The sequence below is a fragment of the Gopherus evgoodei genome, unplaced genomic scaffold (genome assembly GCF_007399415.2).
Source record: "Gopherus evgoodei ecotype Sinaloan lineage unplaced genomic scaffold, rGopEvg1_v1.p scaffold_36_arrow_ctg1, whole genome shotgun sequence".
NCBI lineage: Eukaryota > Metazoa > Chordata > Testudines > Testudinidae > Gopherus > Gopherus evgoodei.
This window is the reverse complement of record NW_022060038.1, coordinates 2,536,344-2,558,873: the sequence shown is the minus strand read 5'-3', so window position 1 is coordinate 2,558,873 and position 22,530 is coordinate 2,536,344. Positions and strand designations below refer to the sequence as shown.

Genomic DNA, 22,530 nt, shown 5'->3' with positions numbered 1-22,530 from the left:
GACCGACACGGCGGTAAGAAGGAACTGAGGAGCGGGCGGGCCGGCAGGGATATATATTGGGCGCCATGGTGGCGCCACTCCAGGGGGCGACCTGCCGGCCCACTGGAGTTGCTAGGGTAAAAAGTTTCCGACGAACGTGCACGCGCGGCGCGCACACCTAACTGGAATGGATGTGAGCAATCACTCGAAGAAGAACACTTATTCCCTATCTCCACACCACTCATGATTCTATAGACCTCTGCCATATCCATCTTTATCCATCTCTTTTATAAGATGAGCAGCCCCAGTCTTTTTAATCTCTCTTCATATGAAAGCTGTTCTATACCCCTAAACATTTTTGTCGCCATTCTCTGTACTTTTTCCAATTCATAGAATCATAGAACCACAGAAGATTAGGGTTGGAAGAGACCTCAGGATGTCATCTAGTCCAACCCCATGCTCAAAGCAGGACTAACACCAACTAAATTATCCCAGCCAGGGCTTTGTCATGTCGGCTGTTAAAGACCTCTAAGGATGGATATTGCACCATCTCCCTAGGTAACCCATTCCAGTGCTTCACCACGCTCCTAGTGAAATAGCATTTCCTAATATCTGACCTAGACCTCCCCCACTGCAATTTGAGACCATTGCTGCTTGTTCTGTCATCTGCCACCAGTGAGAACAGTCTAGATCCATCCTCTTTGGAACCCCCCTTCAGGTAGTTGAAAGCTGCTATCAAATCCCCCCTTACTCCTGTCTTCTGCAGACTAAATAAGCCCAGTTCCCTCTGCCTTTCTTCATAAATCAAGTGCCCCAGCCCCCTAATCATTTTTATTGCCCTTCACTGGACTCTCTACAACAGGGGGTCATGAGGATGTTACATGGGGGTTCGCGAGCTGTCTACCTCCATCCCAAACCCAGTTTGCCTCCAACATTTATAATGGTGTTAAATATGTACAAAAAGTGTTTTTAATTTAGAAGGGGTGTTGCACACAGAGGCTTGTTGTGTGAAAGAGGTCACCAGATCAAAAGTTTGAGAACCACTGCTCTACCATATATATTTTTGAGATGGGGCAACCGTAACTGCATGCAGTATTCCATATGTGGACATACCATGGATTGATATAATGGAATTATGTTCTATTTTATTATCTATCCCTTTCCTAATGATGCCCAACATTATGTTCACTGCACATTCAGTCGATGTTTTCAGAGAACTATCCACCAAGACTTCAAGATCTCTTTATTCAGTGGTAACAGCTGACTTAGACCCAATCATTTTATAAATATAGTTGGGATTATGTTTTCCAATGTGCATGATTTTTCACCTATCAACACTGAATTTCATCTGCCATTTTTTTGCCCAGTCACTCAGTTTTGTGACATCCTTTTATAGCTCTTTGCAGTCTCTCTGGGTCTTAAGTATCTTTAGTAATTTTGTATCAACTGCAAATTTTGCCACCTCACTGATTACCCCTATTTCCAGAACATAGGACTGGTCGCAGAACAGAGCGCTGGGAACACCACTATTTACCTCTCTCCATTATGAAACTTCACCATTTATACCTACCTTTTGTTTCTTAGAAACTCGGGGAATTAAACGCCTGTGACATCACTAAACAGGAACCCGAGAACAATTCCTTTTTCAGGCGATAACACTTGATAACTGCTTTCTCCTGCATCTATTAAGGGACAAATTCATCGGTTAGGGCACAGAGCAGGGGTCATAGTGGACAAGCAACTCCACATAAGCTCCCTGTGTGAAGTAAAATGGGAAATGTGACCAAAGAGACATAGGCCTGGAAGGGACCTCCTGGGTCAATGAGTCCTGACCTTTGCTATGGCAGGTGTCCCCAGCATATCACCCAGTGCATAAACCTGTGTACGCAGTGTGTGAATGAGTTCTTTTCAGATAGCAGACTGGAATGGGGAGAGACTTCAGGAGCAAACTGTATTTACGTGAACACATTTACTCTGCCTAGGCATCCAGCAAATCGACCTGTGCTGCCCAAGTGATCAACGTTGGCTGGTACTGGCTTACAAATCACGTAGTACTTAATGCAGGGGTAGTGCAATGTTGTTATTAATGTTGTTGTCTTTATTGTATGAATAAAGGGGAACAGGACAGCGCTTAACTTGTCCCAGATGAGAGAGTCACCCTCAGCTGAAAGTCCCTTATTAAGCCTGGAGCTAGAATGCTAGAGCCCTTTGAAAGGAAGAGAGGTGGGACAGGTATCCCAGCAAGGAGGTGTGGACTCTCCTTCAGGGTCCCTAGTCTGGTTTATCTTGTTCCTCCCCCCTATTCAAAGGTACAGCAAAAGAGAATCTGTTAGGAGCCCTTGTAATTTTAAATGCTCAAATGAGAGATGAAATCACTTGGGGTGGAACAGCATTTCTGGCCAGCCTGCCACAACCTGAAAATATCTAAGAGCCAACAATCACTAAGGGCTTGTCTACACTGGCAAGTTACTGTGCTTCTCATTAGCCGTTGTGGTGAAACAGAAGTTTACATTTTGTTGCTGCTTTGGTATATCTCATTACAGAGTAATCTCCAGTTCTGGGGTCTGTCTGTCCTTTTTCTCAGCAGTTTGTCCTGAATTTGGTATTTTTCAGTTGTGATTCACCAAAGCACGGTTACATCTACCCCAAGAGCCCAGGCTGCTGTGGGGATTCCCAGACTCTCCACCTTCTCTGGGGATGATTTCTGAGGCGGAGAGACATAGGCTGGAGCATTCTCTTGTCCCCCAAATCCCGTGCCCAGGGCAGCAGGAGGATCTGGGGCTCCTCACAGAGGCTCTGACTCCCTAATCCACTCTTTTCATGGCCCAGCCCTGGTTTCTGGCCTGGACAGGAGGTGAAGCCTCAGTGGAAGAGAAGGAGCCTCCAAGGGGAAGAAGAGGGGCAGGGGTGGGGTCACCGAGGGAACAGGGCTCCCGGCCTGTGTCCCACTTCTGCCTGTTGAAATGGTGCTCACCCTACACTGAATGGTCTGGGTTGGGATAGGAGCTCGCTGGGCCTGAGCTGAGGCCAGTTTCCACAGTTTTGCAGTGCTGGGGAAGCACAAATGGAGCGGAAGGAGAGGGAACCTTGGCTTGAGTCTCTTACCAGGACTCTTCTGTGTCAGGCCATTCCTCACACAAGTAGTTCTGTCCTGCCTCAGTGGGGAGTAGACTGAGCAGGTGTGCTGTGTGCAAAGCCATTAACTGAGGGATTGCCTGAATAATTTCTCCTGGCACTCCTGCGTTAATCATGTCTCTGATACCACTCAGTTACAAGCACCTGGCTGAGGGCACAGGGGAAGGGTGGATGTCTGTGCCCCTTGAATAGCCCCTGTCCCCAGCTAGTGTAGCACCCATGGGTCATGCTGAACCCAGAGCACTCAGGAGGTACCAGGATTGTGACAGCAGAACAGCTCTGCAGCTGTTTTCATGGCCCTTGGATGTTGAGCCAAAGACAGGACAGTGACAGGCCAGGAGTAATGGGAAACTGCATCCACATCCCTTCCCTTTATTGATTATCGACAGGAATTGTGAGGTCAGAGAGGCTATTAATACCGCTTTTTATGAGCCAACATCCTACCAATCGCCCGGATCTCCGCAAACACAGTCACTTTGTAAATGATGATGCCTGCCTTTTGATCTGCATCCTCCAGTGCCCTGTCCTCCTTCACCATCCCTGTCCCCCATCACCATACTTAGACCTTGTCTGAACCTCTCTACAGAGTGAATATCAGTAACTCATGTCATCTCAGATGTAACAGTCCAGTATGGAAGAGGTAGCCTATGTTTTTCATCTCCCATGTCAATGGAGCCACGTGGTGAACTGACCCTTCACTTGATGAACACCTGTTTATCCTCACACGAAGGTGTTTGCTTTTCATGCTGTACACAATTGAGTTAATCAGTGGGCGGAGAAACAAGGACATGTAGCCCAGGAGAATCTGAAGTAAGGGATAAGAGCCCTTCCCAAATCTGTGTATCACAGATAAACTGATCTCTGGTGTGTAGAAGAGCAGGAGGGCACATAGGTGAGAGACGCAGGTGTTCAGGGCCCTCAGGCAGTCCTTGTAGGATGCGATGCTCAGCACTGTTTTGAGGATCATCACGTAAGAGAGCAAGATGAGCTGCAAGTCCAACCCCATCTGGAAGAGTTTAGTAAACAATCCATAGATGCTGTTGACTGTGATATCGGAACAAGCCATCTTCATGACCTCCCGGAACAGGCAGTAGGAATGGGAGAGGACATTGGCATGACAGTATCGGAACCGTTTCAGGAGAAAGGGAAGTGGAAGTATTAAGACCATTGCTCTTAGCACAGCCACAAGTCCCATCTTGGCTACTCTAGGCAGGGTTACGATGGAAGCATATCTAAGGGGATTATGGATCACAATTAAGTGCTCAAAGGCCATCAACAAGGGCACAGAGGATTCAATGTATTGAAGCAAGTGGATGAAGAAGAGCTGGGCTAAACAGGTGTAGAGGCTGATCTCCCTAGAGTTAAACAAGTATATGCCCAATATTGTCGGTATGGTGGTTATCGATATGCCAAGGTCTGTGATGGACAGCATGGAAAGGAAAATGTACATGGGCTGATGGAGGCTTGGATCTGTCTTTACAATGAACAGAATGATTGAATTTCCTATTATTGAAATAACATACAAGAAGCAGAAGAGGATAGAAATCCAGAGATGTGTGTCTCCATGACTCGGTAGTCTGGTGAGAATGAATATTACAGATTTTAATTTGGTGTCATTGATAGCTGACATAATTTATTGCGGAGTTCCGAGAAGTTCTGAAATGTCCTTCCCCCCCAAAAAAAAGAGAGATTAGATGATATTTAGCAAGAAATCACTCTGCTCTCAGTGCAGGTCTACAGACTCCTAGAGCTCAAGGTAGATAAGCAAAAACTTACTCTAGGATTTACATGTTTCTGATTAGCCAGACTGGATCAGACTTGTGGTCCATCTACCCCAGTAACCAGTGGCCATTTCCAGATGCTTCAGAGGAAGGTGGAAGAAGCCCTGAGATATTCAACTATAAGATAACCTTCTCCAGGGAAAGTTTCCTCCTGATATCCACTAGTTAGACATATTTTGTGGTGTAAATCAGGAAGGTTTAGACCTGTCATAACTGTCCTACTCAGATCTGAACCTTAGAGTTCAGAACATGAGAAGCTAGCATGAAACCTCCAAAGCTTAATTACCAGCTTGGATCTGAAATCGCTGCCACCAGCCAGAAATTTTAGTGTCTAGCTCATTCTGGTCTCCCCAAAACCTTCCCTGGGGGACCCCAAGACTCAGATGCCCTGAGTCTCACTACAAAGGGAAATAACCCACTTCCCTTACCTATTCTCCCGCCCTGGGCACTCTAGGATATTCCTTGCTTCCAGTCCTTGAAACACAAGTACCGAGAGATCAAATCTCTCTCTCCCCTCACCCTGAGGATATCATAGAATATTAGGGTTGGAAGGGACCTCAAGAGATCATCTAGTCCAATCCCCTGCTCAAAGCATGACCAATCCCCAACTAAATCCCTAAATGGCCTCTTCAAGGATTGAATGCACAACCCTGAGTTTAGCATGTCAATGCTCAAACCACTGAGCTATCCCAGTGTCCCCATATGCAAAGTCAGGCTTAGTAAATCTAACACAAAGAGATTTTTCCCCCTGACTTCTTCCTCCCACCAATCCCCTGGTGAGCTGCAGACTCAATTCCCTGGAGTCCCCACTAAAGAAAAACTCCAACAGGTCTTAAAAAGAAAGCTTTATATAAAAAGAATGAAAAAGGACATAAAAGGGTCTCTGTATCAAGATGACAATATACAGGGTCAATTGCTTAAAAGAAAAATGAATAAACAGCCTTATCCAAAAAGAATACACTCCAGCAACTACACACATGTAAATACAAAAAAAAAACAATATAAACCTATTGTCTTACTATCCTTGTACTTACAACTTGGAAACAGAAGATTAGAAAGCCTGGAGATTCCTGTGGTCACTCTCAGAGCCAAGAAAAGAGAACAGACCAAGAACAAAGGACTCACACCCAAAACTTCCCTCCACCCAGATTTGAAAAAGTCTTGTTTCCTGATTGGTCCTCTGGTCAGGTGTTTCAGGTTACTGTTTGTTAACCCTTTTATAGGCGAAAGAGACATTAACCCTTAGCTATCTGTTTATGAGAAGACCCTCTCCAAATTTTTTTTAAAACAATTCTCTATACTGTAATAGGATTTTCTGGTTATTTAGTCCCTCTTTGTATCCTGCTAAGCTCTTGGCCCCATTGATATCTTGTGACTGTGATTTCCACAGCCTACTTGAGCACTGTATGATTTTACCATTGTGATCTTAGAACATACAAACATAATAGTGGCCATACTGGGTGAGACGAAAGGTCCATCTAGCCCAGTATCCTGTCTTTGACAGTGGCTTATGCCAGGTGCCCCACAGGGAATGAACAGAAAAGATCATCATCAAGTGATTCATCGCCCATGCATTTATGCAGTTCTCCTTTCAACCCTGCTACACCCTTCACACAGACACCCTTTCTGGCCCTGCACTTCGGAGTGTGGACTCTTGTATGATGACATGTGTGTAAATATATGGCAAGTTTATGGTGAAAACCATTATTGTATTCATGTGTCCTGCACTGAAGCTTTTTTTAAATGTCTTTTACAGCTTCATTATATGAATGGTGTTTTTCTGCGCTCCTGAAGGTCCAGGTTATGCAGCTGCCTCTTTCCAGCATATGAGATACATTTTTAGGGTCAGGTATTTAATTCAGTAACGGTGATATCAACAGCCACCTGCCAGACTTTCATGTGTTCTGTTTGTAATATTTGTATTACAATGAATAGTTCTGGCATAATATTTACACTTTTGTACCTTAGTACACACATGTAAACCACAGGTGCTGAACCCACTCAGATCTGGTGGACAAGCACAGTTGACCCACAATGGGCTGTAGCCAGAGCCCAGTCTGAGGGTGGGAGAACGGAGGGATTCCACCCCATGAGCGGGAAGACTACAAGGCCTGACATTTGGCACTCAGAGACCAGAGAGGGGGAAGAGACGCCAGTAGCCCAGGAAATATAGCAACTATAGAGTAAAAATATTCCCTCTCGGACCTGTTACCACAAAGCGATGCAGCTCTAAATCCTGCCTTCACAATCAAGCCAGAGAATAAAATCCTTGAAAATGCATTTGCTGATTAAATTTCCAGGAGCAAATAAACCTGAATAGATTTGGGAACTAGTCACTGAGATTCTTTGGGAGATTCTTCTATTGTCACTCACCCCTGGCAGGATCAGGTCCAGAGAACACGGCACTGCTGTAATTGGGACCCCTTTGGTAATCCTGACTCAGGGCATCAGGGTTTAACACCCCAAGCTCAGATTTCTCTGGAGCTTGAATAACCCACTGAGGACTATGGGCACATGTAATGGAGGGGTTCCCAAGCTACCTAGTGCTGCTTGTCCTCCTGCCCCTGTTACTCGGTCACTCTGACAGCCCAGCCGAGTTCGCTGTGGTGGCACAGAACATCTTCAAATGTAAACAGCTCGCAGCCTTTACCCTTCACTTCACATTGTAAATATAGTGAAACCTGCCAGCATACCCGTTCCTGCTTGAAGGGGAGCCGATGACACCAGTGGCTTTCACCCATCAGAGAGGTTACATGGGCAGCAGGCAGTATCTGTTCAGATAAGGAGGCAACTGTCCTTATGAAGCATGTCTGCACATTCCCTCAGGGCCACTTGGCCATCAGGGAACCTCAGCTGCTTGGCTTCCTGTGCACCAGCTTTAACCCCCGTCACGGCCAATGGCAAACTGCAGGAGGCCAAATCACAGGGGACATGGGATGATGCTACCTAATTGGACTGCAGCACCAGCCCTGTTGCAGGCTCTATTTCTGGAATCCGGGATAGTCATCACTTTTCAAATGGTTCTGATTAGTCACATGGCTACTTCGAGGGCGGCTGAGTGGTAATGATGATGTCATCACTGCTGTGATCTTGCTGAAAGAAAATAATATGACGCATGATTACTTCCTGGCAGCCCCCTTTCCTGCATTACAAACCCAGGGTGCAGGGTTGCATCAGATGGGAGTGTGCCTCGTGTGGGTGGGTTTGGGCCAGTAGTACTTGGCCAATGATGTCACCCTGCTCCATTCCACCCACCTGCCACTCCTGCGGTGAAGCAAGGTCCAGGTGCAGGGGTTTACCGCTCTCTCCCCACCCAGTAGCAGGAGAATGGGCCGGGGCACTGGAATAGCACTGAGTGTAGAATAGGAGTGGGGAAAGTCCAGCATCTCAGAATCATTGGGTGGCGAAGCAGAATAAGCCCTCACCCTCTGACCGCATGCCCTGACCTCACTCCCTGGCAGGAGAGACGGGTGCAAACTCCTTCACCTTTGACTCCATTTCCCCAGCAGGAGGAGGGCTCTAGAAGAGATGGAGAGGGAACCTCAGTTTTCCTGGCTGAGTCAAGGCCACACAAAACTCTAATCTGCCTCAGAAGATGGGGCTCCTGAAAGCTGTTCCTCTATCTCCAGAGCAAAGCCTGTCCGACTCAGCTTCTAGTGATATGTGAGCAGCTCCAGATTAACTCTTCTGGGGGCCCAGGGATATTAGAATTTGTGGGTTCCCCTAGGCTCCAGGATAGGGACAAAGATGAGGAGTTCACAGTGCAGGAAGGGGCTGCGGGAGAGGCAGGAGGGTGGGTGCAGGAGAGGGTGAGGGCTCCAACTGTGGGTGTGAGCTCTGGGATGTGTCTGAGGATGAGGTGTTAGGAGTGCAGGGGAGGGCTCAGGGAAGGGGATTGGTCTGGGGGTCTGGAAGGGAGTTCGGGTTCAGGAGCAGGCTGGGGGTTGGAGTGGGGGGCCTGGGAAGGAGTAAGAGTGCTCACGGGGACTTCAGGTTGGAGTAGAGGTTTGGGGGGTAGGGCGCTGACCTGGGGCAGGTCCCATTTGGTGGGGGGTGCAGGTGGCTCTGCGCGGCCCTACGCTTGCCTGCAAATAACACCCCCTGAAGTTTCAGAAGGTGCTTGCTGTTGTTTGCAGTAATACAGCTCTAGTTGGGAGGTGGGGGACAGCAGCTTCCTGTTGCTAATTCTCAGCTTCTGGGAAACAGAGGCTAGGGACACAACACCTTCTTATCATGGCTAATAGCTATTGATGGATCTATCCTCCATGAATGTATGTAGGTTTTTTTTTAACCTTGTTATGTCTTGGCCTTCACAACATCCTCTGGCAAGGAGTTCCACAGATTGACTGTGCATTGTGTGAAGAAATACTTCCTTTTATTTCTTTTAAACCTGTTGCCTATTAATTTCATTTCATGTCCCCTAGTTTTTGTGTTATGAGAAATAGTAAACAACACTTCCTTATCTGCTTTCTCTACACCAGACATGATTTTATAGACCTCAATCATATCTCCTCTTAGTTGTGTCTTTTTCAAGAGGAAAAGTTACATTTCCAAGTTACTTTCTTTTGGAAAGCCAAGGAGCTCTTGGGACCCATTCTAGTTTTCCTGTGTCTCTGAAAGCATCTTCTCATTTGTTTACCTGTTTCTTGTGCAAGGAGCCTTTGCTGAAACCTATGTGAGCCTGGCACCGAACCATTGTTCCTCTCTGGGGCTAGTGGCTGAGGAGTGGGTAGCTGGCATCTCAGCATGCTAAGATTACCAGGAACTCAGGGAATTAAACTCCTGTGACATCACTAAACAGGAACCCAAGAACAATTCTTGTGGCAGGAGACCCAGACATATCATCCTTTTAATAAGCCTGTGTAAGCAGGGTCTGAGTAAGTTCTCCCCTGAGAACTATCTGGGAGGGACATAGATTTCAGGAGCAAACTTTATTTTCATAAACACACTTACTCTGCCTAGGTATCCAGCAGACAGAGTGGTGATGCTCAAAGTGATCAACTTTGGTTAGTGTTGGGTTACAAATCACTCTAGAACTGAATGCATTGGGGCTGAAATGATATCAACGTTATTGCTTTTATTGTATGATGAAAGGGGAGCAGAACTGTGCTTAACCTGGCCCAAATGAAAGGGTCACTCTGAGCTGAAAGTATCACTTTAAGCCAGGGGCTCGAATGCCAGATTCCTGTGAGGTTAATAGGGGTGGGGATAGGTGTTCTAGCCAGGATGTGTGGGCTTTTCCTAAGAGTCCAAGATCTGGTTTACCGTGTTCCTACCCACTGTTCAAAGATAGAGCTAAATAGGGTCCATTGGGAGCCTTTTGTTATTTTCAGTGAACAAATGAGAACGAAAATCATTTGTGGTGGAATGGCATTTCTACCTAGCCTGTTAAAAGTTGAAAATCATTAAGACTTGACAATCACTAAGAGACAGACTTTCCAAGATCAAAACAGAGATATTGGTGGCAGCAGAAGCGGATTAACAGTCAGACAGTGGAGAGGAACTGAATCTGGTGTGATGTCCAGCCAAAGCAAGTGCTCAGATGTCAGAGCAAGCAAGGTGCCTTCTTCCCCAGGTGGGAGGTGAACTCACACATATGCACCTCTCAACTCTGTATCCTCTTTGACCAAGGATGACCACAGTGAATGGGGTGAGGAGAGAGGCACTGTCATAAACAGATAGTTAAGGGTTAATGTCTCTTTCACCTGGAAAGGAGTAACTTGAAACACCTGACCAGAGAACCAATCAGGAAACAAGACTTTTTCAAATCTGGGTGGAGGGAAGTTTGTGTGTGAGTTCTTTATCCTTTGTCTTGTGTCTGACCCTCTCGGCTCTGAGAGTGATCTTTCTGTCTCCTGACTTTCTAATCTTCTGTTTCCAAGTTGTAAGTACAAAGACAGTAAGACAATACGGTTTATATTGTTTTCCTTTGTATTTACATGTGTGTAGTTGCTGAAATGTTTAAATTGTATTCTTTTTTGAATAAGGCTGTTTATTCATTTTTTTATTTTAAGCAAATGACCCTGTATTTGTCACCTTAATACAGAGAGACCATTTTATGTCCTTTTCTTTCTTTTTTATATCAAGCCTTCTTTTTAAGACTTGTTGGAGTTTTTCTTTAGTGGGGACTCCAGGGAATTGAATCTGCAGCTCACCAGGGAATTGCTGGGAGGAAGAAGTCAGGGGGGGGAAATCTCTTTGTGTTAGATTTACTAACCTGACTTTGCATACCCTCTGGGTGAGGGGGGAAGTACATGTGTTTCCAGGACTGGAAACAGGGAGGGTGGAGTCCCTCTGTTTAGATTCACAGAGCTTGCTTCTGTATATCTCTCCAGGAACCCAGGGAGGGAACACCCGGAGGGGGAAGGGAAATGGTTTATTCCCCTTTGTTGTGAGACTCAAGGAGTCTGAGTCTGGGGGTCCCCCAGGGAAGGTTTTGGGGAGACCACAGTGCGCCAGGCACTGTATAGATTCCTGGCTGGTGGCAGCTTTACCAGGTACAAGCTGGTAACTAAGCTTGGAGGTTTTCATGCTAACACCCATATTTTGGACGCTAAGGTCCAGATCTGGGAAAAATGATATGACAGGCACAGTAAAGTAACTTTTCATTGTAGAACTCAAATATATGAGGCAAAAAAGCACTGCCCCACGCACTCAGGTTTTGCTCTGGAGATAGAGAAACAGAAGTGGCCCAGCTTAAATTCTTTCAGGAAGCCAAGGACCCAGCTTTGTTTTCCTGTGTCTCTGAAAGCATCTTCCCCTCTGTTTGCCCCTTTCTTTTGGAAGCAGCCTTTGCTGAAACCTGTGTGAGCTGAGTTTCCTTACATTATGTACAGTCAACCCATGGAATTCCTTGCCAGGGGATGTTGTGAAGGCCAAGACTATAACAGAGTTAAAAAAAAAGAACTAGATAAATTCATAGAGGATAGGTCCATCAATGGCTAGTAGCCAAGAAGTGAAGGAATGCTTTCCCTAACCTCTGTTTGCCAGAAGCTGGGAATGAGCGACAGGGCGCTACTGTTCCATACCCCGCACCTAGAGCCGTGATACTGCTAAAGTCAGGAAGATCCTTTCATGGGGGGTGGTACATGCAGGCAAGCTCAGGGCTGCACAGAGCCTCCTGCACCCCTTCACCAAATGAGATTCACCCCCAAGGAAGAGCCCCACACGCCAATCCGCTGCCCCAACCCTGAGCCCCCTTGCACACCCTTACTCCAGCCCAGGTGCCACACCCCCAGCCCCCTGTCATCTCCTGAATCCTAAATTTCGCCCAGACTCCTGCAGCCATCCCAACCTCTTGCCCTGAGCCCTTGTCCATCCCTGCTGCAGCCCCCCTCCTGCAGTGGAAATGGGGTAAAAGGTGCAAGGGTTTGCGCCCGTCTCTCCTGCTGGGGAGTGGGGTCAGGTCACATGGTCAGAGGGTGGGGGCTTTTTCCACTTTGCCACCCAGTGATTCTGAGATGCTGGGCTTACCCTACTCCTAATCTACACGCAGTGCTATTCCAGTGACCTGGCCCGTTCTCTGGCTACTGGGTGGGGGGAGAGGGGTAAATCCCCACACCTGGATCTTGCATCACCGCAGGAGTGGCAGGTGGGCTGAACGAAGCAGGGTGACTTCATTGGCTGAGGACCACTGGCTAGTCCACTATTGGCCTAAACCCGCCCCCACAAGGCACACCCCCATCTGGGGTAAGAGACTAGGGAATCAGCACTCCGGACCGGCAGGAGAGGGACACAGCTGGGCACCAAGCTGGAGTCAGGAGTCCCAGCTGGTGGATTGGGCTTGGATGCTCAATGGGTGGGCCCTGGCCCCGGAGGCCAACCCATGGCTACACCCCTGCTTCGACCCAGCCTTGTTTCCCTGTGTCTCTGAGCATCTTCCCATCTGTTTGCTCCTTTCTTGTGGAAGCTGAACCCCATGTGAGCCTGGGCCCAGTCACCACAGTGTTGTGTGCTCAGTGTGTTACACAGTCAAGGTGTGAAGCTGACTTTTGCCCTCGGACTGCACTCTGCCAGCCAGACCATCTGAGATGAGAATCATGTGTCTGTTCCTCCATCGTTTGCAATGGCTGCAAACGCCGGTTTGGTGACTCTGCAGAAACTCCGTCATCCTTGTGACACTCCCACACTCCCCTCCAATATCCTCCTCCTTATTCATTGTTCCTTATGGAGAAGGGAGTGGACATCCCCTACTGGAAGGATCCAAGGGAAATTTAGGGGCTGCCAGGGAGTAATCAGGACCCATATTATTGTTCTATTTTATTTTATTTCAGCAAAATCACAGTGGTGATGGCAACATCACTACCACTCAGCCGCCCTCGAGGTAGCCATGTAACCATTCAGAACCATTTGAACAATGATGACAAGCCCAGATTCTAGGAACAGAGCCTGCAGCAGGGCTGGTGCTGCAGTCCAATTAAGTAGCATCATCCCATGTCCCCTGTGATTTGGCCTCCTGCAGTTTGCCATTGGGCATGATGGGGGTTAAAGCTGGTGCACATTAAGCCAAGCAGCTGAGATTCCCTGAGGGCCAAGTGGCTCCCAAGGGAATGTGCAAACATGCTTCATAAAAACACTTGCCTCCCTATCTAAACAGATGCTGCCTGCTGCTCGTGCAACCTCTCCGCTGACTCCTTTTCCTTTAGGGTGAAAACCTCTGGTGTCAGCTGCTCCCCTTCTAGCAGGAATTATTTACGTTGACAGGTTTCACTGTCTGTACAATGTGTAGAGAAGCATGAAGGCTGCAAGCAGTTTAAATCTGAAGATGTTCTGTGCCACCGCAGCAAACTCAACTGTGCTGTGTGAGTGACTCTGTAACGGGGGCACAAGGACAAGGAGCAAGGTGCTCAGTGAGTTATTCAAGTTCCACAGAAACCTGAGGTAGGAGTGTTGAAATCCTGATGCCCCAAGTCAGGATTTCTCAAGAGGTCCCATTTCTACAGGTGCCGTGTGATCTGGGCCCGATCCTACAAGGGGTTGGGGGAGATGAGACCCTACAGAATATCAGTGACAAGTTCTCAAATCTACTCAGGTTTATTTGCTCCTGGAAATTTAATCAGCAAATGCATTTTCAAAGCTTTTATTCTCTGACTTGATTGTGAAGGCAGGAATTCAGAGCTGCATCGCTTTGTGGTAACAGGTCCGGGAGAGCATATTTTCCCCTTATATTTACTATAGTTTCAGGGCTACTGGCATCTCTTCCCCCTCTCTGGTCTCTGAGCACCAAATGTCAGGCCTTGTAGCCTTCCTGCTCATGGGGTGGAATCCTTCCATTCTCCCACCCTCAGACTGGGCTCCGGCCATAGCCCGCTGTGGGTCAGCTGTGCTTCCCGAGCAGGTCCCAGTGGGTTCAGCACCTGTGGTCAGGGCTGACTCTGGCTTTTTTGCTGCCACAAGCAAAAAAACAAAACAAAACAAAGAAAACCTGTGCAGCGGCTGGAGCAGCAAAGGGGGCGAGAAACAAACTTGCAGCTGAACTGGAGCAGCAAAGGGGGTGGGGGGAGGGAGGCGAAACAAACCTGCCTGCTGGCCAGAAAAGCAAAGCCAGGAAAAAACAGAAAAACAAAAAGGAGAAAAATACCTGCGTGGCAGCGGGTGCAGGGGGACTCCCAGCCCTGCAGACCCTGGACAGAGGTGTGCACACCCCAGCTAGTGGAGGGGGGAGACAGAGAAGGGGGTGGCCAGGGCTTCCTTAAGCGGGGAGCTCGCAATGTGGCCCCTCCCGCAGCGCCTCCTGCTGGGAGGGCTCCGCGTCGCTCTGGCAGGCAGGCTTGCTGCAGACCTGGCATCGCTCCCAGCAGAATGCCACCCCTTGGAATCTGCCTCTCCAAGCGCCAGCTTGCTTGGCTGGTGCTTGGAGCCAGCCCTGCCTGTGGTTGACGTGTGTACTAAGGTACAGATGTGTAAATGTTATGCCAAAACTAGTCATTGTAATACAAATATTACAAACAGAACTTTCATGCCATGCCTGTATATTGAAAGCCAGTGGCAGAGTTGTTAGAATCTCTGCAGGAGGGAGCAGGGGTAACTCTACGGTTTATTGCCTTTGGCTTTGGCAAGTGTTTCAGAAGTGCTCCACATACTGTTTGCAAGGGGTTTGCGCCATTAACTCTTTGTTCAGCGGACACCTGTGTGGTACTATCTCCTGGTAACTGACTAGAAGCTGTTTCTAACACTTATATTCAGAGTCATGCACTCAGTAACTCTGCAAGGCTTGTGCAAGACTTTTCAAAAAGTCATGAGAGACCCGAACTGTTGGTCTGTGCTTCAGCAAAGAGTTTAGCTGAGGTGCAGGAAAGGGGAGTTGTATAGTAGCTGTATGTAATTGACCCGAGTCCCCATTACATGAGCATGGCTGAAGCAATGAAAGCTTACGCTCAAATAAATGTGTTAGGCTCTAAGGTGCCACACATATTCCTGTTCTTTTTGTACACTCAAGTGGACATTAGTGCAATACCAGTGTTTAAAGTATTGACCATTTGTGATGCCAGCTCCTCCGCTGCCCAGCTGAAATAACTGTCAGTGTTAGCTTGAAATTTTCCAAATATCTACAGGCTGTTGCATGGGCAGAGGATGCAGGTCGTGTGAGGATAAAGAGAAGCGTGTATGTATGATCGAAGTCTCTGCATTCCATCAGCATTGGCAAAGCACTTCAGCTTCTCTTGGAGGGTTTCTTGGGGGTCAGAGAATATCACTGGAAACATTTGGCAAGGGTGAGTTAATAGAGCCTGGTTCAGATTGAATTTACACATGAAATTCTGGTGTGAGGCTGCTGATATCGCTGTTATTGAATTAAGGACCTAACCCTAAAAATTTATCTCATAAGCTGAAAAGAGGCAGTTGCATATCCTGAACTGTCAGGTCGCGCACAAAAAATAATTCATATAATGAAGCAATAAAATACATTTAAAAATAGCAACAATGCAGGACAGATAAATACAATGACCGTTTTCACCATGCACTTGCCATGTTTTTACACACATTGCACGATACAAAGGGCCACACTCAGAAGTGCAGGACCAGAAAGGGTGTCTGTGTGAAGGGTATAACAGAGTTCAAAAGAGAACTACATACATTCATGGACGAAGGATCACTTGACGATGACTTGTTCTGTTCATTCCCTGTTGGGCACCTGGTCTAAGCTACTCTCGAAGAGAGGATGCTGGGCTGGATGGATCTTTCGTCTCACCCAGTATTGTCACTCTTATGTTTGTATGTTGTAAGATCACAACAGTAAAATCGCACAGTGCTCAAGTAGGCTATGGAATTCACAGCCACAAGATATCAATGAGGCCAAGAGCTTAGCAGCATAATTAGCTAATTAGGGCTTCTTCCACCATCCTGTGAAGCATCTGGACATGGCCACTGGTTCCTGGAGTAAACGGAGTGCAAGTCGGATCCAGTATGACTAATCATATCCATGAAAATCCTAGAGTATGTTTTTGCTTATCTACCTTGAGCTCTGTAGACTTGCACTGAGAGCAGAATGATCTCTTGCTAAATATCTTATAATCGCCTCTTATTTTTCTTTTAGGAAGGACATTTCATAACTCCTCAGATCTGCCCAATACATTATGTCAGCTGTCAATGACACAAAATTAAAATCAGTAATTTTCCTTCTCACCGGGCTACCAAGTCATGGAGATGCACCTCTCTGGATTTCTATCCCCTTCTGCTTCATGAATGTTATTTCAATAGTAGGAAATTCAATCATTCTGTTCATTGTAAAGACAGAGCCAAGCCTCCATCAGCCCATTTATATTTTCCTTTCCATGTGGGCCGTAGCAGACCTTGGCATATCGATATCCACCATGCCGACGATACTGGACATCTACTTGTTTAACTCCAGGGAGATCAGCCTCAATGCCTGTTTAGCCCAGCTTTTCTTCATCCATTTGCTTCAGTGCATTGAATCCTCTTTGCTGTTGTTGATGGCCTTTGACCACTTCATCGCAATCTATAACCCTCTGAGATATGCTGCCATCTTTATCCTGCCGAGAATAGCCAAGATGGGACTTTTGGCTGTGCTAAGAGTGATGGTCATAATACTTCCACTTCCCTTTCTCCTGAAATGGTTCCAATACTGTCAAGCCAATGTCCTCTTCTATTCCTACTGTTTGCACCGGGAGGTCATGAACATGGCTTGTTCAGATATCACGGTCAACATCATCTATGGATTGTTTACTAAACTCTTAACAATGGGGTTGGATTTGCTGCTTATCTTCCTCTCTTATGTAATGATCTTCAAATCGGTGCTGAGGATCACCTCCTATGAGGAGTGCCTGAAGGCCCTGAACACCTGCATCTCCCACCTCTGTGCTGTCCTGCTCTTCTGCACACCAGATATCAGCTTGACTGTGATACACAGCTTTGAGAAGGACTCTTCTCCCTTACTTCAGATTCTCCTCGGTTACATGTCCCTGCTTCTCCCCTCGCTGATAAACCCAATTGTGTACAGCGTGAAAAGCAAACACCTTCGTGTGAAGATAATCAGAGTGTTCATTAAGTGAAGGGTCAGTTCACTACGTGGCTCCAGTGACATGGAAGATGAAAAGCATGGGCCACCTCTTCCATACTGGACTGGTACATCCAAAATGACATGAGTTACTGATCTCCACTCTGTAGATAGGTTAAGAAAGGGTCTAAGGCTGGTGAGGGAGGACAGGGATGGTGAGGGAGCACTGGGCACTGTGGGAGGGAGACCCAGACAGGCATCAGCATTTACAGTGTGACTTTTTGTGGAGAGCCAAGGGATAGGTTGAATGTTGGCTCATAAAGAGTGGTATTTGTAGCCGCTCCGACCTCACAATTCCTGTTGACAATCAATAAAGAGAAGAGATGTGGATGCTGTTTCCGCTGGCCTGTCACTGTCCCTTCTCTGGCTATACATCGAAAGGCTATGAAGAAAGCTGCAGAGCTGTTCTGCTGTAGCAGGCCTGGCCCTTTCTGAGTGCTCTGGGTACAGCAGTGCCCATGGGTGCTGCACCAGCTGGGGACAGGGGCTATTCAGGGGGTCCAGTCACTCAATCTTCTCCTGCACACTCAGTCAGGTGCTAGTGACTGTCTGGTGTCAGACACATGATTAACGCAGGAGTGCCAGTAATGGTCTGACACAGGAGTCCTGGTAAGAGACTCAGGCCAAGATTCCCTCCCCTTCTGCTCCATTTGTGCTGCCCCAGCACTGCAAAACCATATAAACTGGCCTCAGCTCAGGCTCAGCAAGCTCCTAGCCCAGCCCAGCCCATTCAGTGTAGGGTGAGCACCTTTTCAAAAGGCAAAATCTGGACACAGCTGGACACAGGTTCCCTCTGTGACCCTGCCCCTACCCATCTTCTTCCCCCCAGAGGTCCCACTCCCTGCTCCTCTTCTTCCACTGAGGCTCCAGCCCCTGTCCAGGCCAGAAACCAGAGCCGGGCCATGGAAAGAGCTGATCAGTGAGCCAGAGCTGCTGTGAGGAGCCCCAGATCCTCCATCTGCCCTGGGCAGGGGGTGGGTGGACAAGAGAATGCGCCAGCCTATGTCTTTGCCCCTCAGAAATCATCCCCAAAAAAGGTGGAGAGTCTGGGAATCCCCACAGCAACCTGGGATCTTGGGGTAGATGTAACCATGCTTTTGTGGATCACAACTGAAAAATACCAAATTGAGGACAACTTCTGAGAAAAAGGCAGACAGACCCCAAAACTGGTGGTTATTCTCCTATGACATATACCAAGGATGACCACAGTGAGTGGGGTGAGGTGAGGGAGCAGAGAGGGGCGCAACAAAGGAACTTTTCTTTGTAGGACTCAACCATATGAGGTAGAAGACACTGCCTCACATGCACTGTTCTGCTCACAACTTTATGTTTAAGAATCCTGCTTGTGGCATTTTCCCTAATTAATATGCGATGACTTCCCTCCTTCAGGAAAAATTTACTTTCCTACACTCAGACTTTGTGCTTGTGAGTAGAGAAGTGTTGGCTTTCAAAGGCACCACGGGGTGGGGTGTAATTTTTCCAGTTTAGTGGATGAGGGGCTCGAGCCGCTTCTCTGTTGTGCTGTTGAAAAGGAACGCCTAGAGCCTGAAGGCTGCCCTGGTTGCTTCTGCCTCCACTTGGCAGAAGGCTGACATCTGTCCTTTCCAGCCTCAGTTTCCTCCTCATCAGTTTGTCCTCATCCGTTCTTGTGCCAACACTGTATTTTAGCTGCAGGAGTTCATCTCCCTCCCTGGTGTTTACTCCCCTGATATATTTATAGAGCAATAGCTCACCCACGATCACAGCCGAGAAGGGAATTAAACATGCCTGTCCTGAGTCACAGAGCAGTGTCTAGACCACAGCACCAGGCTTCCAGCCAGCTGAGTGGTGACAGGCCTGGATGGAATCTCTGCTGCTCCTGCAGAACTCCCCCTCCCGGCCATGCTGCAGAGAGCAGGGATAGCAAGGAGCCAGTTAGGGAAGTTTGATTCTCTGGCCTGTTCTCCCCCTGCCACAGCAGAGTTTAGAGCAGCTGGGGCACTTGGCTAACCTCTGCCTGACTTCAACAGCTTCCAAGAGCACAGCACACTCTGGCCATGTCCGTGCTGATCAGGGCCACCACAGAGTGTCCCCTGGGGGCTTGAGGTGGCCCTACAGGTGCCCTGCTCTTCCCTCAATGGTTCTTGCAATGACGTGTTCTCAGGCTGGAATATTTAAAACAAGAGCTCCCTTTGAGATGTCACATTTATTCAGTCTTCTCCAAAACACAAGGTCTCCTACCCTCCAACTTGACCAGTCTGTCACCCTTGTTGCTGGTGTCTACATTGCTTCAGACTTGCTGCAACCCCTTTTCCCTTGAGCCCCCCACCCACATCTCTTATCACTAAGCCCTGCCCCTGCTGCTCCACTTCCCCTGAGGCTTCGCCTCCCGGTCACACCAGAGCCAGGCCGTGGTAAGAGCTACTGTGATGTTTTATGATCATAATATGATCATATAACCACCAGTTATATATTTGCAACACACTTGTACAAAATGCGGCATGTAAGATGTCTATGAAAAGGTTCTGATTTGCCGGTTATGGTTGTGCTATCTCTATGCATGTATCAATTTTAGATTTGATGGCAGGACTATTGTCTCTATACTTGGATTTCAGATGTTTGCTCCTGGGGTAACACCCACAAAGTTGTTAGCCTGCAAATCTTGGAGGGACTCTTCAAATTAAGGACTCATGAAGAAACACTTAACTGACAATGGACCATGGGGGACGCCCATCTACACTGGATAGACTGTCCCTCAAATGTACTGTCCGGGTACAGGTAATGATTTCCTGCTGTGACTAAGCAAAGTTATGATGGAGATGTGATTGGGCATGTGATTCTAAACCCCAACCTGTTAGCTGCAATTTTCCAGTAGCTGTACTGAGAGTTTTATTTGAAACAATAGGGTTCCCTCCACATGACAGATGCTATAAAAGGCTGTAAAAGGAAACTCCTCCATTTTGCTTCTTTCCTGCTCAGGCCTCAGAACTATGAATTTATACTAATGGGAGCATCTAACCAATGCCCTGAGGTCCTTCCAACCATTTTTAAGCAATCAGAGACTTATCAAGCTAGCAACTTATTTCATCACTGCTACAAATCTGAAAGAAGAATTTTTCATTTATTGTACATATTTGACTCTCTAACAGGGTGCTGGCCAGGAGGCCAGGAGCCAGGCCTCTGTTAGCCCAGCTCCAAATTAAGAAGTATTAATTGGGGCTGGCTGGGTATGCCATGCCTAACTGGTGAAACAGAAGCACTTGTGGGCCTTATTGGCTGGGGGCTATATAAAGCTGGCGGGAAAGCAGTGGGGAGGGGGGGGAAGTGCTGAGGAGCAAGGGAAGGGAGGAGCCACAGACTGTGCGTCCCCACTGGCTGGAGAAGCTAACCATCCCCCAGGTTGCTGGTCTGCATCTGTCTGTAACTAGAAGGTGGGGGGATCTGATACTGTTAATAAAAGATACGCTGGTGATTGCACTTGGAGGAGGTCTCTGACTGATTTCTGTGAGGGCAAGCACAGGCCTCGTTACAGACTTCTTTAACCAATTATAAGTCTTGCTTTTTTTTTTTTTTTTTTAATAAATGAAGCTTTAGATTAGAGATAACAAAGCATTTGCATCAGTGTGATGTTTGAGTAAGATCTCAGTTATATATTGACCTGGGTGCACAGGTACATATATTGATCAAATGAACCTGTTCTTACATTAAATTGGTTCTAAAGATCTACACATCTTTCAATCTAGTGTTCTTGATGGGGATATAAGGACTGGAATGTCTAAGGAAACTGCTTTTATGACTTCTTGTTAGCCATTGTGGTGAAACAGAAGTTTACTATGTATTCCTGCTTCCATATATCTCCTGGGAGAATAACCATGAGTTTTGGGGTCTGTCTGCCCTTTTTCTCAGCAGCTTGTCCTGAATTTGGTGTCCACAGTTGTGACCCACAGAAGAATGGCTACATCCACCCCAGGAGCCGAGGCTGCTGAGGGGATTCTCAGACTCTGTACCTACTCTGGGGATGTGTCCTGAGGGGGAAAGACATAGGCTGGAGCATTCTCTTGTCCCCCCAGTCCTCTGCCCAAGGCAGCTGGAGGCTCCTCACAGAGGCTCTGGCTCCTTGATCAGCTCTTTCTATGGCCCAGCTCTGGCTTCTGGCTTGAAAAGGGGATGGAGTCTGAGTGGAAGAGGAGGAGCAGGGAGTGGGGTCTCAAGGGGAAAGAAGAGGGGCAGGGGTGAGGTCACCGAGGGAACAGGGCTTCTGTCCTGTGTCCCGCTTTTGCGTTTTGTAAAGCTGCTCACCTTACACTGAATGGGCTGGGCTGGGATAGGAGCTCGCTGGGCCTGAGCTGAGGCCAGTTTCCACAGTTTTGCATTGCTGGGGCAGCACAAATGGAGCAGAAGGGGAGGGAACCTAGGCCTGAGTCTCTTACCAGGACTCCTGTGTGTCAGACCATTCCTCACACATGCAGTTCTGCTCTGCCTCAACGGGGACTGGACTGAGCAGGTGTGCTGTGTTCAAAGCCATTAATGGAGGGGTTGCCTAAATGGTTTCTCCTTGCATTCCTGCAGTAATCATGTCTCTGACACCGTTCAGTCTCAAACACTGGACTGAGAGTGCAGGGGAAAATGGATTTACCAGACCCCTTGAATAACTCCTGTCCCCAGCTGATGCAGCACCCGTGGATCATGCTGCACCCAGGAAGGGCCAGGACTGTGACTGCAGAACAGCTCTGCAGCTTGTTTGATAGCCCTTGGATGTTTAGCCAGACATGGAACAGTGACAGACCAGGTGTAATGGGAAACAGCATCCACATCCCTTCTCGTTATTGATTATCAACAGGTATTGTGAGGTTGGAGTGATCATGAATATGTCTCCTTATGGGCCAAAATCCCACCGATCCCCTGGCTTGCCACAAAAAGTCACTCTGTAAATGCTGCTTCCTGCCTTGGTCTCCCTCCCTCAGTGTCAAGTCCTCCCTCGCCATCCCTGTCCTCCCTCATCAGCCTTAGACCCTTCCTGAACCTCTCTTCAGAGTGGAGATCAGTAACTCATGCCATATTGGATGTAAGGGTCCAGGATGCAATAGGTGGCCCATTTTTTTCATCTCCCATGTCACTGGACCCAGGTGATGAACTGACCCT

General features: G+C 47.6%; 2 protein-coding genes and 1 long non-coding RNA gene across 3 annotated transcripts; 2 read left to right on the top strand and 1 right to left on the bottom strand.

Moving 5' to 3' along the window:
* The first annotated feature begins 429 nt into the window (after nt 1–429).
* Nucleotides 430–1,926, top strand: LOC115641992. The gene is made up of 3 exons (XR_003998138.1): nt 430–537; nt 1,837–1,847; nt 1,915–1,926. It is a non-coding gene; the product is annotated as an uncharacterized LOC115641992 (long non-coding RNA).
* A 1,795-nt stretch (nt 1,927–3,721) lies between these two features.
* On the bottom strand, nt 3,722–4,744 carry LOC115641926 (olfactory receptor 51G2-like). Its single transcript, XM_030545278.1, has one exon. The coding sequence runs from the start codon at nt 4,742–4,744 to the stop codon at nt 3,722–3,724; it is 1,023 nt and encodes a 340-aa protein (XP_030401138.1).
* Nucleotides 4,745–16,468: 11,724 nt separating this feature from the next.
* On the top strand, nt 16,469–17,404 carry LOC115641846 (olfactory receptor 51A7-like). The gene has a single exon (XM_030545215.1). It carries the CDS (start codon nt 16,469–16,471, stop codon nt 17,402–17,404), a length of 936 nt encoding a protein of 311 aa, XP_030401075.1.
* Nucleotides 17,405–22,530: the final 5,126 nt, after the last annotated feature.

Excerpts from the sequence above, each read along its gene's own strand:
- LOC115641926 (XM_030545278.1), bottom strand. The coding sequence starts at position 4,744 with ATGTCAGCTATCAATGACACCAAATTAAAATCTGTAATATTCATTCTC.
- LOC115641846 (XM_030545215.1), top strand. The coding sequence starts at position 16,469 with ATGTCAGCTGTCAATGACACAAAATTAAAATCAGTAATTTTCCTTCTC.